At 40.7% G+C, this 17,100-nt stretch overlaps 1 protein-coding gene across 2 annotated transcripts in view; it reads left to right on the plus strand.

Annotated features, from left to right (window-relative positions):
• Positions 1–17,100, plus strand: part of ipo11 (importin 11) — a 96,345-nt gene that overhangs the window by 6,672 nt on the left and 72,573 nt on the right. For both annotated transcript variants that reach the window (XM_058069566.2, XM_058069569.2), the window contains exons 5-13: positions 1,243–1,446; positions 6,449–6,581; positions 7,569–7,627; positions 10,847–10,895; positions 12,686–12,756; positions 12,844–13,036; positions 13,576–13,728; positions 14,072–14,115; positions 15,922–16,012. In XM_058069566.2, coding sequence (XP_057925549.2) covers positions 1,243–1,446; positions 6,449–6,581; positions 7,569–7,627; positions 10,847–10,895; positions 12,686–12,756; positions 12,844–13,036; positions 13,576–13,728; positions 14,072–14,115; positions 15,922–16,012 — 997 coding nt within the window. The remainder of the gene's footprint in view (positions 1–1,242; positions 1,447–6,448; positions 6,582–7,568; positions 7,628–10,846; positions 10,896–12,685; positions 12,757–12,843; positions 13,037–13,575; positions 13,729–14,071; positions 14,116–15,921; positions 16,013–17,100) is intronic.

Below are 17,100 nucleotides of genomic sequence, written 5' to 3' on the forward strand. Positions count from 1 at the left end.
AGAGATATTGTGGCTGCAAACTGGACACAGCTGGCAAGATGAAAGACCCGAGAAATGAAGTAATTTGCTCTTTTTACGAATGTATTGTGCGGCTAAATAGATGTCTGACGCTATTTGAAAGGAAAAAAAAAGAGACGCCCCAGCTCGCATCCTCCAGTCTAGGGGTGTCTAAACTTCCACGAGGGCCACAAAATGAAAGATGCAAGGGCCACTTTGATATGTAAACAACACCTGTTGATATGCTCAACTTTGTGAGATAGGGAAGGGGGTATATTTGTATGAACTTTTATATTATTAGCATTTTTGATGTTTCCAATATTTCAACGTAATAATAAATTGCAAATTTGGGGGGAAATATGACTTTCTTTACATAATATGTTGACTTTACAGCCGTTTATACACATTACAGCTGTTTATCACAGTTAATTGGTTTCAGACCAAACTGCCATAAGTGAAATTCCGCAATGTAGGATACTAATCAACTGAATATTTTGAATGTGAGCCCCCTTAGGATAAGCGGTGTAGAAAATGGATGGATACTTTATTGATCCCAAGGGAAATTCAAACATGGAGTAGCAGGAAAGGCAGAGACATCAAATAAAATGACAGTCACCATACAGTCTTAACTTAACCTACCAGCCTTAACCTTTTGCCTTAGAATTACATTTTGTACAATGCATGGCATACAAACCAAAAAGTGCAACAAGTTTAACAGCATTTCCAAGTAAAGACTGCCCACGTGTTCCCTCTGTTCTCCAGCTACTGCCGCAGCAAAAGTAGCAATAATTCAGGAAACAAGTGGTGTGTGTCAGCCTGGCAGGACATGGAAGATGGCCTTGAATGGTGACCATCCATCCTGCTTTCACCAGCTTTTTGGGGCCTGAGGGATGACCCTCAAACATCAGGGCTGTTAGTGTCCATACGGCAGGCTGGGAATGCCATTTAGATACCATATGTCTCCACAGTCTTAGCCGCTTGCTGCCAAACAAAAGCCAGACTGCATGCCCAATGTTTTTAGCACTGAGTGTAGTTTTCTTTTGTACAGCAGCACGCATTTATCAACTTTAAACAAAACAAATGTCTGTTTCTAACAGAAAAGAAGCCAATGTAAGCAAAATGATTTGTACTTTTAAATTACCTTCTGAAGTAAGGTTTCATACTATCTGCATTGATGCACTCCTTCTGCAGTCACACGCCTTGCCTCTGGTCATTCTTTTTCCCCTCTGTGTGCTTTCCCAACAGATAGCGACCCAGATCGCGGTGCTGATAGCCAAGGTAGCCCGTCTGGACTGCCCCAGGCAATGGCCGGAGCTCATCCCTATTCTGCTGGAGTCAGTCAAGGGCCAGGATGGCCTGCAGCAGCACAGAGCGCTACTCACTTTCTATCATGTTACCAAAACCCTTGCGTCCAAACGTTTGGCACAGGACAGGCGGCTTTTTCAGGATGTGAGTCGGCTCTTTTTGATATCTGCACCTTGACAAACTTAACCATAATTGTCTGTCTTCATGTTAATGCTAGCATAACGTGCTTTTGACAATCTACTTGTGTTGAATTTTTCGCCCTTCTTGAAACGCATGCGTGGTTCCATGTGCTGCCTATAGGTGATGCTGTTTTGCTGCTGTAAGCGTCAAGTCTGTCAATGAGATTTATAGCAGTCCCATTCCCTTCACATACAAGCGTGCTCATATTTTTACATGATTGACATGTTTGTGAATAGCATTTCCTCTGTGTGTGTCATGGGTGTAAAGGCAAGGCTGTTTGTGTGAAGCAATGTTTCTTTCAAAAGAGGGCATGATGCTCATCAAATCAGAGCTTTAAAATTGTCATCCAGGGTTTTCAAAAACATAAGGATCCAGCAAAAATATGGAGTTAAAGAAGGAAAAAAAGGGTTATAGGGCAGAGAAATGATCAAACAGACTTAACAGATGGAGTAAGAGTGAAAGCATCACTGTACTCCCTCATCTTTGAAACTCCCTATAGCTGCACTCCCTTCTAATCTTTTTTCAGACGTTCCTCTTACTTTTCCCGGAAACATAGCACATGTGCTCGGCTCATGCAACGATTTGTGTTGGAAGTGAGTCGCTCTCCTTGGTGCTCCCTTAATTTATTGATAAATATTTCTGTCTTAGCATTTTTAATATGCACTGTGATTGGCTTCTGAAGGTTTTTCTATACATACATACATGAAATTTTCACATGATTCTTTTTTATACTTTGAACATTCTATATACACTACCACCAGCTGTAGACATTTTGCCGAGTGACTTGGTCTATGTAAGTAATGTTATTGAAAAATGGACCATATTCCCGCTTCTGGTCAAATGTAATCCCTTGTTTATCATGGCTAATTGCGAAAATTGAATTTCCACCAACTTGGATTCCTTCTTGATGAATGGAATATTTTCTTAGTCATGGCAAAACCTGTGTATGATTTTTTTTCCAAAAATGTTTTTTAAATGAGCGCTATGCTTTTTCTGGCCTACAAATGTTGTAGTGTTATGTTGTTGTATTCCCATGTTAAATGATAATGAGGTTTGTGCATTTGGAAGAGAGCCCTGAAAGCAGTTTTGGATGGCTCTGCATGCTGCGTTTTTAAAACAGTTCCACAGATGCCAGTGCAAGCCGGACGTCCTTATATGGGCATGCCCAGGCACAAGCTGTGTGTGCATGGAGTGTGCACACAGCGAGCAAAGGGAGTGTGAGCAATCACAGCGGCGTGGGCTTGGTGGGATGGCCTGGAGGAAGGCCGGGGGTAGAGTAAATTACACAGACTGTTTCGTCATAAGACAGCAAGATGTGCAGAGTCTGGAAGATCTAGAAAGCTTTCTGTGCAAGTTATCGTGTGTAGCTGCGCTATAGGAGACCAGAACTCAATACAAAGGCCCGAAAATTAGCATTATGGGCCCCCTTTAACATGATTTGAGACATTTAGACATGATACAACACCCATATAGTAACATTTATGTTGTCCAATATAGTAGACTCTAGCTTTCGAAAGTGGGGTACGGTAATTGTCAAGGGGGTACAGTACGTGAATAAAAATGCAAAACAATTAGCACTCAAAACACTCACAATTATGAGTGTGCCTGAACGCCTCACAGCATACAGTTCAGTCAGAGCAGAAAGCAACAGCATGGGGTTCTTCATTGCTCTGTGTGAGTTAAATGAACAAGCAAGTAAGTTTGATGATTATGTTGTGCATAAAGAGTGTTTAATTTTGAAGATTTTATATCCTCTTCCAATCCCTGCGCTGTGAAAACCCATCAGTGTACTGTATGTCAGGATGTATGAGTGTGGATTGTGAAAATGAGGCTATGTCGCTGGTTAACTCTATTTTTGTACTTTGGATACTGCTTTATCATGTTTAAGCTTTCTCTTTCAGTTTGGTATGAAACCAATATGCACTCTAAGCTTAAATGCTAGCGGTTACAAGTGGACTGAAGCGAAGTTCAAGTTCAAGCCATTCAAATGGAAGGATACTGACATCCAGATGAAATAAAAGCTACATAGTGATACACAATGAATGATAATACACATAACATGGAAGTGGCAGTGTGTAAGGCACTGTGTACATTAGGTGCTTAACACTCACCTTGCAACCCACCTCAGTCTTCCCAGTGTCAATCTGATGTTTGGTTACATTTCATCAGAGTTGCTTAATATCAACCCACGTAGATGTTCAGGCTCGTCTGCACCCATTTCCGCTTGTTACATTACTTAGTTGCCTGGCATAGACTCACCTTCCTGGCGAAACCAAGACAGTCTGGCTTCCCGAACACGTGTGGGTGTCAGTGTGTGGCCCAGGGGCCATCTGTGGAACGTGGCTCATTGCAGAAATAAAATAAACAAAAAACCCGGCAATAGTGGAAAAATGGAGCAAAAGGGCATAATGTATCTAGAAGAAGCTGATACTTAAAACATCTTTAATGTACACAATGTATCAAAGTGGCCCCTGCATCTTTGATCTGTCTGTATGCGGCCCGTGGTGGGAAGAAGTTTGGAGTAAGGATCGACCGATACATTGACCGGCTGATAAATCGGGCCGATATTTGTGTTCTTTAATTGAATTGCATCGGCCGAAACCTACCTTTGTTCGCCGATGTATTTTTCCGCCGCATGATTTACAGACAGGCATCCGCTGGGCAGCTTTGTGTTGCCGGAGAACCCTGCAACACACGCAGTCGTGGTACCCCTCCCACACTGCAAGAGAGGTGAATCACAACAAGGGTACGTTTTCAACTTTTAATTAGCCTCTAACAGTTAAACTTAGTTGAAATATTGCCACCTGCTTTGGAATAGGAAACATGAACGCCAAATACATGCAATATATGTGCTTGAAAATATAGTTTAGTTTGTTGGTTTGAATACCAGGCATGCTGCTGGATGCTTCATCTTTTAAAAGTGCCTACCGTTGGAATTAGGGAGCTGTTGATGTAGTTGAAGGCTAATATGTACAGCTGTTACCAATATCGGTTTAATGTCAACGTTGTCAATTCAGTCCCATAGTGTTTGTAGGAGTTTCATTCAGCGAACGCCGGGCTGAGGTTAAATGCGTGTCGTGTTATCTGTGTGTGCTGTCTCCGAGCACACACGCACACACACCAGAATGAATTGGAGCAGCCGTGTCTGCTATCAGAGGTCTTTTGACTTGCTGAAGAATTTGCATGATGTGCCTCACTTTTGGATTCAGTGTGCAGGTTTGGACTGCGTGCACAACACGAACTTTACTCATGAGAGAAATGTTTTAAATATTGTACTAAATTGTGTCAGTGTGATGTGTTTGTGTGTGTGGACGCACACTGCTGTGCGTCTCACCGCGGAGCATGCTAGCTAAAACTTAAAATACGACAGAAATGTTTTGCACATGGTTGAATATTTATTCCTGCTAGTTGATAATGCCGTTTAAATGTGTGTTTAAGAAAGCTGAATCCTACTGTGTTCAGTGTTTACATTTCAGTAAATATTTGTTTAAACTTGAGACCTGTAATATTTATCATTGTCATTTTTTCATGTAAATTGAGGGTGCAAGCAGTATTGGCCACAAATATCGGCCCAAGAAAAATCAGCCATCGGCTAAGGGTGATGGAAAAAAAATCGGTATCGGCATCAGCCAAAAAAAAACCCCATATCGGTCGATCCCTAGTTTGGACACCCCTGCTATGGGCATAATGAACTTGTTCCCGCCTTTTCCCTTCCTGGTAGCTAGTATTTCAATGGGAGAGATGCAGGCCGAGCTCTTATTAAAGGCACTTTGCCACCTTGTGGCCCTACTTTTGGCTTAAAACTGTACCAAACATGCTCTCTTTTATTGTGGAGGTGCATCATCACCTCTGCCTCTCGTGCAAAAAACATAAAACGCCTATAAATACAGGGAGTGGTCTGGTTGAAAAAAATGTATAAAGACAACTTTGGTAGTGTAAGTTCCACAAGGAGCCTTGTGATTCAATCCGTTTGTATAGTGAAGGTGCATTGAGGGGAGAACAAGACTTAGTTTGTGGGGGGGATCTAGTCGTAACTAGAGCAGACTGCCAGTCCGTCAAGCAAGCAGGAGAATTTATAACTGCAGCAACAACTTTTAAAGACAATGACGAGTGTCCAAGCCTACTTCTGTCACTCAGAAAGCACCAGTCAATAATTTAGGTCTGGTCGGAGCACCACCACGCGGAGCTCTTTAATGTCGTTTTTCCTGTGAAGTAACTATGCGACAACAACAAAGGGAATTATGTTATACTACACCAAACCGTTAAATTTGCTGTGTGTTGTCGTTCCTGCAGCCAGTGTTACAAGGTGTGGCTTAAAAACTAGTTTCCAGCCACTGGTACTGGCCATTGATTTGGACCCAAAATATGCACAGTAGCATCCTTTTGGAATTGCTTGATTCCAAAAGGTCACTTTGGGTGTGGTACATACGTAGATGAGCATGTGTAGTTTCTCTTTGTATACCTGTTGAAATGCTGAGTGTTATTTGTATGAAAACTCCCTATCAAAGCATAAGCCAAAGCTCATTATTGGGCCACAATTGTCAGAGCTACTGGGCCACACAATGTACTGCATAGTTAAAAGGACCAGCAGTGCTTTTGTTTGCCTTTGATCATCTTATTTTGTTCTACTGGAGTATGCCTTCCTTGGAGAAAATGTAATTGGTTTGGGGCCCAAATAATGTTATGGGAGCAAGGGAAATAACAAGTTCATTTAGACTAAAATGAGGCCGGTGACTCAGAGGGCCTCAGTAGCTCCCCACTTGTGTGTTTTTCTTCTGTATCTTGTGTATTACAAAGAAGTCCATTTGTTTATGAGGAGCTTTTTGAGCTTTCTGATACTCTGTGGTGAATGTGTTTTGACGATGTTGGATTCATTCCATGCACTCACCTGCGTGTTCTCGAAAGCGGCCACTGATCCAGACTAATTTGATCAGCTCGTGATTGACTGTGGTGTGTGTGTTGGCAGCTAGCGTCAGGAATTTACAGCTTTGCGTGCTCTCTGTGGAGCCACCACACGGACTGCTTCCTCCAGCAGATCTGTGCTAGAGATGAGACGGCACCGCTGGCCTCGCTGGAGAGAACACTGCTCTCCCTCAAAGGTAACTGTCACACACCTGCGGCACAACACAGTCAAAAGTGCTTTTTGACACATCTATTCTGAGCCAGTTTCATGAAAGGTAGTGCCATTATTTATTTTTTTAGCTTTTGTATCCTAAATGCCATTCAGATGTATAATTTGTTCCAAGCACATTGTTCCACCTGACTGTATTGTTAGATGGAGAAACAAAAGAAAAATAATGTACCTAAACTTTTTCATTTCTAGTCCCTTCGCCGTAACGCAAAATGTTTCTCCAGACTTGAAAACGAATTAATAATCTAAAGGAAAATTCTCGATTCAGGTCTGCATTCTAACTTTGTCTGGAGGATGATGTGATTTCCATACTGTAATTGGCCATGATGCATGTGTATGTAATTTTGATGGATTTCTTCCTCTCTCCCACCGGACAAGTCCCATCATAATGTGTTTGAGGAGAGCTAACAGGTAGTGGTATCATTAAATTCTGAAACTAGCATATGGAGTTACTGACTGCACAAATGATGAGGTGGAGTCATCCACTTTAACTGTGGATTTTGATTGATTTCCTTTTACACAGCCATTTCCCACTCACACCTCCAGAAGATCAACACTGCCAAGTTACATGACTCGGTGATTGACTATGCTTGGTCATGTGACGAGGACTAAAATAGACTAAAATGTAGAGCTCATCTTGCGTCACTAAGTCTTATGCAGCATTCAAGTTTGATCAAGTGTAGAATTACTACACACCTCTTCCTCTGTTGAACTCTGATGGGGGGGCATCTCACGCCTCCCATTTGAGCTAACAAGTGTAGGTAGGATTGCAAGGTTTATAGAGTGACTTTTGGTGTAAATATCACGTGTTACGTGTGGCCTATTAATATATATAAAAAAGAAATAACAAAAAAATAGACTTTACATTTGCTGGGTGCAACTTTTCGGCTCTTTAGGTGCGCTCAACAGTCCAGAATTTATGGTGTTATGTTTTTTTTCTACCCCTTCTCCTCAGTATTACGCAAGTTGACAGTCCATGGATTCCAAGAGCCACAACAGAACATGGAAGTGATGGTGAGTCTTGCAGAAATTACTCACTTTTTGCTTATATTGTGCTTACTTCTAAATGACATATCAGGCCACCCCCCAGTTAAAGTGTGTGTTCAAAAACTGTAGATGACGATGGTGATTTGAAGTGCCCGGAGCCATTTCCTGTGTTCAAAGGAAGGTCAAGAGTTGTCTTTGTGCTTGTCTGTAGCTGTCACTGTAAACACAGTCCTAAAGCTGGTCAATTTGCTTCCCCCCTGAGTCTTTCTCTCCTTTTGGTCTCAAAGCTCACAGTTAATGAAATATATTGTGCAAATATTGAAGCTCTTTGAACTTGAGCCCTTGTTCAGTCAGCTTTGCGGCTTTGCAGAGTAACTTCAATGAGCAGTGAGCTGACAGTACGGTGTGGTCTAAGTGGCCCATAAAATGATTTATCCAAAGATTGTTGTCATGTATTATAAATGTCAATTTAGCTAAACATGCAATTGTATGTTCTAATTAGAGTATTGCTTTGTATGTCTTCTATCTCCAAATAGCCTTGGGATACAACGCAGATAGAAGCAGCCATTAAAGGTCATTGCATCATTTACAGTTGGGCAGGCTCACTCTGTTTACATCAATCTCATCACTCCATCACACTTTCTGTTTCAATTTTCAGTATGTTCATTATTTTGGTTCCCCCTTGCCTCCTCTGTCCAAAGTTTGTTTTTATCAGTAATAATCATTCACTCTGTTCTAGTACTAATACGTGAAGTTCTAGCTAGCAGGCTCAAGGTCCTGCAGCGGCAGTAAAGCTAACATTAAAATGTCATTTGCCCCGAGCTGGTTATTCCAGCCCAGCGAGCGGACATAATGGCTTTAGTGTTAATATTTCATGTTCAGATCGGATGTTAGTATCGCAGACTGGGTCCTGTTTTAGCTTGCAATACTATTTTTTTCCCCAATGTCCTGATATTCAACATCATGAACCTTGAATCATACAACTTAACCATACTTAACATTAAGATGGAAACGCAAACAGTCATCCTTTAAAGGAAAACTGCTTCTGAATCACCCATTTTTATGAGAGACATGAATGTCTTTCTCTTTTCTGTGCATTCTAGAGATAAAAACATCTACAAAAGCAGCTAATTAATGCACATAATGGAACATACCTATTCTGCCTTCTAGTATATGACCTTGTCCAAAAACCTCCAGCAACATTTTATGGTCTTGTATACATGCTGTATACTGGATACTGGAACTTCCTTCCTGGGCACATTGTTTTCACGTCGCAACATAAAAATTAACGCTACACCTAGTGTTCCAAAATCTAAAACAAACACACGGCAGCAGTGGCAGCAGCTCCCACATATTGTTACCTTTTGGTCTTCAACAAAAAGAGTTTTCCCTCTTTTTGTGAAAAGATAGATTTCAAGCATAACTCTCACTTTGACACAAATCTAGCCATATATAGAGGGTCAGGCAAAATGATGACACATTCGTAGGTTAAATAAAACGCAAAAGTAAAGAAACAAAAAAGTGTTTTTTTTTTTCCAAAAAATACATATAGTACCATTCTGTTAATTATGTTTTAAAAATTAAATCAGTTCTGGCGCTGCGAGGTTGGCCTGTTGATTTTCATTTAACCCATAACAAGATGGTGCTTCGAGCTGGTACGGGATCATGTCTACCGAGATTGAAGTGCAAACGGAACGCTGGTTGTTGCAGTTACAGATTTGTTTGTTTTGATAAACGTTTCCACAATGAAAGCTCGATGCTCACCAGTCCAATTCATGGCAGCAACTGAAAAAGAAACAAAAAAACAATAGCATTATAAAGAAACAAAGCAAAATGAATTACTTTTTTTGTACTTTTTGTACTTTTCGAAAATAAAAGCACGTTTTTGTTTCTTTACTTTATTTGTCTTTTAACCTACAAATCATTTTGCCTGACCGTGTATTTAGCCAAAATATCTAAAAAACTATGCTACAAAATAAATCCAATCAATGTATATAAAAATACAGACCTGATCAAAATCTTGCCACATTGCTAGATGATGCATTTTACTCATTTGGATCTTAAGTCGTTTTTCCACAAGACTATCGGCTAAAAAAGCCAATAATTTTCTCAAAATTCAGCCATTCACATGAATCTAAAGCTAAAGCTAAGCCATTCCCTGTTCGAACGTGGTCGGGTCGTCGAGTTGCATAATCAAGGCCTCTCATAGCGCGCCATTGCTGCTGAGGTTGGATGCAGTAAGACAGTCTACATTTTTATGGAAGATCCTGAGCATTACAGAACAAAAAATAACAATACACCTGCTCTGAGCCGAAGGATACGATTGGCTGTTCGTCAATGATGGTCCTTACTGGTGCTGACAGCAGTGCAATAACTATCACACCTTATATGCAAGATAAAATGCTTTTGTGAATATGCTTGAATAGCGTTCCTCCTCTACAAATCACACAGCCACAAATTCCACTCAAATAAATGAAATCTTTCTTGGAAGAGGGTGTTAATTGATGGCAGGTTTTTGAATGTCTCTTTTATTGCAGTTTTCCCAGCTTATGAAATGCAGAACTTGAGAGAGCGCTGCTCTGCTTCTGACATATTGATTTTTTTTTGCCCATTTCGTAGCTTACAAAAAAAATCTTTGTCTCAAACTGTCATTTATTTACTTTTCTTATCCTTGTGGATTCATCCCAAGTGTGTTCATTCAGTCAGTATTGGTTTTTGTTTTTTATCATCCTGATGAAAAATAGATATCTTTTGTCATCACTCATCCCCCATGTGATCCATCTGGTCATGTTTGTATTGTATTTCATTGTCTTCTCCCAACTTAATAAAATGACTGTCAAAGCTGTTTCCCTCTATCATCTCCTACTTTCTTTGTTGCTCTTTTCATGACCCCCCTCCCTCCCTTCTGTTTTTGGAGGCTCAATAAGGTTGGCGATCCTGTGGCTGCTGGATAGGTGATTAATGACGCCGCTGTCGACTTCATGGCTCACCACTAATGCAGATCTAAACGGACTGCATCTCCATTTATCATCTAATTTGCCATGTTTAGTCACGGCTCCACCAGGCCTCAGGCAAATTGATTCTCTTTCATACTGTGCGTGGCTAGCACTGTTGTTTATCCTCCTGAGTTGAGAAGCAGGTGTACAAATGCACGTGCGCGCATAGAAAACTTTGCTAAAATAGTGAGTGTCTGAAGTGCCCAAATGTTTGCAATTGAATGTCGTCTCTCCTGTTTTCACTTTATAGGGTTTCCTGAATGCGGTCTTTGAAAGGCTAAAGCAGTTCTTGGAATGCCGTGAGTACTCTAATATACTACTTCTCCCATCCAGTTACTTAAAGACGTATCATTTAAGACGTATCATTTCATCATCATCCATTTCTTAAAACATAGAGTTGAATCGCTCTCTCTCTGAACTTTCTGATCTCCTGTTTCCACGTCTTCAACGTGATACAAAGAGACAAATAGCTTGTCTTCCCCTCATTTAACCTGTGTTTTTCTCCTTTTAACTGCAAAGTAGTCAAGACTGAAGGCTGTCAACCAAGTAGCATATGCCATGAAGCACAATATTCCTGTGGAACTGATTCAGGGTTTCTACGAAAGTATGTGAAAATATTTGTTTCCGATACTGTTACCAATGTAACCATTCATTCATTTTCTACCGCTTATCCTCACGAGGGTCGCGGGGGTGCTGGAGCCTATCCCAGCTGGCCGAGGGTCCAATGTAACCAAATAACTAAAAAATAAAGAACTGGATGCATCTCTCCTTGCAAGGGAAATGAATATTGTGGGTGACGTAAAACATTTGGGAAGGTTGGCAATTTGAACGGCCAAACCCTCTGCTCTCTCTTATCCTTTTGTAACTCTTTGAATCTTCTACATTACGTAGCTATAATCTCCTGGAAATAACATGCTGACATACTGTAGTGGCATGCATATTCAGAACTTTATTTACATGATACTAGGGCTGCATCTAACGATGACTCTCTTAGTCGGTTAATTTGAAGCTTGTTGTTTCGATAACTGGAGTAATCGGTTTGACCCAAGGTAGACCAAATCAATTTGAACCAAAAACAGTAGTTTGGTCCGCAACATGCCAGAAAAGAGGCAATCATGCACATCACTGTTTTCCAAAGTGAAAGCTGATGTGTGTGAATATCTTGTTTTGCCTAAAACACAAAGTCTCTTTTCATGGATGACTAAGAAAAAATAAATCACTGCTTACTTTAACTAAAAGACTAATTGAATACCAGTTGTCGATGGATAATTGAGAAATCGATTTGTTGTGTGAAGGACGTTGAGTTTTGAATTGAATTTTGTAGACCAATCTCATACAATATATATGTAAATTAACTCAAATTAATGCTATATAAAAATGCTACCTACCAAAAGAAAGATTGTTTCAGGAAAATATCAGTTCCCGACTAGAAAAGGGAGAAAAACAGCTCTTTGTGGAGATATCCTTCAAAAATCTCCCTTCCAATATTTGCACAAGTGGCGGCCATTGGGGCAAAGCAAGGTTCCAGACGAGGTTTTTGGGATTGTAGCTACGAGAACATGCCATCACCTCACAGCTGAGCCTTTCTGCCATATATCTATCACAACCTTGTTGAAAAAAACCAAACCCTTGACACATCAAAAAGTCCTTTGGTCAGTAAATTGTGTGCCTGCTTGATGATCAATAAAATAGCATGCAGGGTTTTAATTCAAACGGCGACCCAAAAAAAATTAACCGGTGACCCATTTTGGGTCCTGACTAAGACTAGAAATACAGCGGAACCTTGGTTAGCATCATCGATTTATTCCAGATGATCTGCTTGACGTGTGAGTTTTTATGTCTCATCATGTACGTATACTATATTGGGTAATACGAGTAGAAAAGTGACAGTAGAGGTGTTATTTCATGTATACCGGGCCATGTCTAATTTGATTAATATTGGATCCTGTTTTGCACAAATTCACTGACTCCCTGTCTGGTGTGGAACCAATTAATTGCAATAAATGAGGGATGACTATACACACACAAAATAGTATCTGTAACGATTGTAGCTATTGTTAAGAAACACTGTCTGTTTTGTGTGTTTCAGGTCGACAAATTGGTCGAGATAGCACGTGTCGAGAAAAGCTGGAGAAGACGATTATACTCTACACTAAAGTGGTGAGTGAATTTGTGTTGTTCGTATAAATGACAAACTCATCTAAAATGTCCTCCTCCTCCATTGTGTTCTCCACTTCTGTCTGTTAGTTGCTAGATTTCTTGGACTACCATCCCTGCGCGTTTATACCTCTGATCCAGCGCTCGCTGGAGTTCGCCGTGAGCTACGTGTTCACGCCAGCCGGGGAAGACGTCACCTTCGAGCGCTTCATTGTCCAGTGCATGAACCTCATCAAGATGATTGTGAAGAATGATGCCTACAAACCTGCCAAGAACATTGAAGGTAGCCTATGACTAGGCTATGACACCAGCTCCTCACTTTAGCTAGTCTGTGTTGAAATAGTCACGTATAGTCCGACCCTCATACTTGTTTCATCCTTCCAAAGGCTCAAAAATGCTCCTCGACGTTTAACTAACTCAGACTAAGTTTAGCCCGACTTAGAGTTTTGCTTTTGTATTCACACCTCCAGACACGGCATTATTGCAGAGAGCAAGGTTATGTTGCTAACGGGAATGTGGAGCCTCGACTGAACAGCTCTGGCATTGGCAGCCGCCTGACTTATTTATTTGACCCACACTGTCAGTCATACAGACAGACAGAAGGCCTCCTGTGAAACCGCAAGCACAACAGGGCTCAAAGCACCGTAGCAATAATGAAAGAGAAATAGGGCATGACTTAGTCCAGCATCGACTGACTGAACATATCTGGATGTACATTTTTTTCTGCACCGTTGCAATCCATGTAACGGAGCAGGAACAAAAGCACACAATGTGTATTGGATTTCACTTGTTTTTAACAGATTCCTTGTCTTGTCATCATAGACAGCAAACCCGAGAGTCTTGAGGCTCACAAGATCAAGACCGCTTTCTTCACACACCCCACGCTCACAGAGATAGGACGCCGGCTCGTCTCGCATTATTTCCTCCTCACAGAAGAGGAGCTGGCAATGTGGGAAGAGGATCCCGAGAGTTTTGGTAAATCCACAAATTGAATCCAGGCTGCTCAGAGCTTCACTTGAGATTGACAGACTTCAACCAGCTGCAAGAGTTAACTAATTCTAATCCCGACTTTCTCTGCACTCCACCATAGTTTGTCATTGTATTTTTTTTGTAATGTGACAAAAACCAGACAGGATATAATTATGACCACAAACTCATTTGCTGCCTTTATAGTATCCAAATGAGGTAGCATCAGCAGTTAAGAGTCACATGGAGTTGTGGTTATTTAATAAAGGACTGGAATCTCTTGGCAAAGTAGAAACTTTACAAATTTGTCATCAACTACCATTTGACTGCCACTGTACTCTCCCCTTTCTAGCTGTTGAGGAGACCGGAGGCGATTCTTGGAAATACAGTTTACGGGTAAGTAAAGTAAATCTTCCCAACTTGCAGAATCGGTAGCAATCAACATGAACTAAAAGCCATCATCTTTCTTCCAGAACATGTAGTTTCTTGTACTGTACTCTAATTTATCATCCGTGTCTTGGCATTATTAATCCCACTCCCTGATCGTATTAACTCTCTGGAAAAGGTTTTCCTGTCGCAAAATAGCACATGCTCCCACTCACATCATAGTAAATGCAACCTTTCCCTGTGTTATATTATCGTAGCAGCGGCGCTGCCGTGTGGAATAGGTAGCGTTGCAGAATATAAAAAAAAAAACTTGAGTCGAAGAAAAGGTCGTCTTTTGTGTGTCTTAAAGTTTTTAACAGATAAAAGACTCAAAAATTATTAAAGTCGATGCATATGTTCCGCTTTAAAACTGTAAAGTCTCTGTGAACCCAAGCATTACGTTTCGGTGGAACTAGTAGGACACTAATTGCCGCAGGAGTTTTTTTTTTTTTTTTTAGATTCACATATTTATTCCAGGGATGCTCCGATCAGGGTTTTATGCTGCAGATTCCAATATGATCATGAGTCAGATCGGCCGATACTGATCACATGGCTATGTTATGGTCATTTGTCATTATTTAAAGGCATCAGGTCTGAATTGAAGTTACTGTAAGAAACTACTCAAAATCACCTGGCGGCATAGGAGACCCCTGCTTATGTTCGTTAAACAACCACTAGTGTTGATTTGAGCGGCCATATTGGACCAAGTGTGTCCCTTGTCTTGTCAATATGGGTGCTGGCAGCTCTGCACACTGCACACTGAGCGTTGTGTGTGATCGACTTTAAAAGGCAATCACATGTTCATTCATTCATTTTCTACCGCTTATCCTCACGAGGGTCACGGAAGGTGCTGGAGCCTATCCAAGCTGTCTTCGGGCGAGAGGCGGGGTACACCCTGGACTGGTCACCAGCCAATCACAGGGCACATATAGACAAACAACCATTCACACTCATATTCATACCTATGGACAATTTGGAGTCGGCTATTAACCTAGCATGTTTTTGGAATGTGGGAGGAAACCGGAGTACCATGTATCACATGTTTTCTTTGTTAATTGGTGGCTGATCGATCGTGGCATCTCTAATTAAATTGTACTTTTTTTAGCACCGCTGCATCATGCAAATCTGAGTGAGCCACAGGGTTTTTAAAACGAGTTTCTATCGCTCACTTGTGTTGCTTTCCGCAAAATTTCCCCTTTGAGTCCAATCTACGTACAGTACTTACCTGTCACTTGAACGCCATCCGAAGGGACGCAGTTCTGCTTCTTACTGTCTATGGCGTGCACTTCATCCACTGACCTTTGTTGCAGCATGCTATGATGAGGGGAATCGCTCAGGATGTGGCACGGATGGCATGTCACCACCCGACGAGTTCTTCCCGTGAATTGCAGTGGCTGATTATAAATGACCTTTACCTGTCAGTATCGTTACCTACTATATGTCATCTTTAGGCTACCGGATGGAGTAAGATTGACAAAAATCAACACGTCACACATGGTTCACTTCATATTAAGAGCATATTTCTTATTGATTTTTGCACCGAAAACTGATGGGTTAAATATCACGTCTGGTATCCTGTTGTATTCTCATAGTGAATTTTTAATTGAAGACAGAGACTGGTGTATTATTATTTTAGTAAACTTAAAGTACATCCCCACATTAAGATTAGTGGCGTACCTTCAACTCGTATGCCTAACAGAACCTCAGGAGACCCAACTTTGAAGCCACATTGTGATATTTTTCTAATGACCTGTTTTCTCTCTGTTTTTTCTTTAGCCCTGTACAGAAGTATTGTTCTTGGATATCTTCCATAACTACAGCCAGACCTTGACACCGGTCCTGCTGGATATGGTGCAGAATCTCCAGGGTTCGTTAACAACCACTTCAAGACTAATTGCTTGTTAAAACTATTTATTATGTTTCCTTTGGGCAACGTTGGAGCACTGTTTTTCTCACGGAGTAACACGTGTTACCCTTTTCTGCCTACTATGGAAAAGCAAGGTTAAGAGCAAGTTTCACACTGTTAATTAGCTATTATAATTAGCTATTATGCTAACACAAATTAGCGATGGGCTTTTGACTACATTTTATTGTTGAAGCACAAATAATTCTTGTCAATTTCATAACATAAGAAAATTAATCTTTCATTTATCACGGTAAATTGGAATTTTCTGCAAGTCCAATTCCTTTTTTTATAAAGGAAATGTTTTTTGTAGTTACAGCATACACAATCTGTTTACGACCTTATAAATGGGCTTTTTAGGATTATTAGAGCCCTCGGGACATGAAATAACAGACCTATAATCACTTTTGCATAGATATAGTATTACCCAATATAGTAGACATAATAATAATAATAATATCACGTCTTCTGAATGCCGTATGTTGTTATTTCTGTTCCTTTAGCCATTTTTATACTTCAAAATGCTTAATTTAGGCAATTTGCTTTAAATGCATTCTTTGGTTTTACTAATATGAGGTAGTATTCACCATGAAACAACAAATCAAATTAATAACCGTGATAGTGGGAGGGTGCAATGCTTGAACCGTGATGTAGCGAGGGACGCTGTATGTTTTTTTTTTTTTTTTTTTTTTAAAGATTCGTACTTCAGGAATAATACAAAACAGAACAGCAGACAGAGAGCCAGTCGAGCATGACGCCCGATTTCATTTCATATGCGCATTCCACATAAAACAAAACAAAGCACCCACAGCCCACTGGTTTTTGTAGAGAAATATGAGTCCCCATGATTGGAGTCAACCTAGCAAATAAAAATAAGGAGGAAGCAATGCACAAATACTCATGTCCTGTCTTCACTTCACTTCGCGAGCCTTGATGTGTTCAATTTCCACACTGCTTCCTGCTTCCACACCACTGTCAAACTGAATAATGCTGCTTGGAAGAGTTGTCTGCATTTTTCAGGCTTCAAACTAGTAGAGACAGGAGTGACGGGG

The sequence above is a fragment of the Doryrhamphus excisus genome, linkage group LG3, assembly GCF_037039965.1.
Source record: "Doryrhamphus excisus strain RoL-2023G ecotype Guam linkage group LG3, RoL_Dexc_Guam_v1.1, whole genome shotgun sequence".
Taxonomy (NCBI): Eukaryota; Metazoa; Chordata; class Actinopteri; order Syngnathiformes; family Syngnathidae; genus Doryrhamphus; species Doryrhamphus excisus.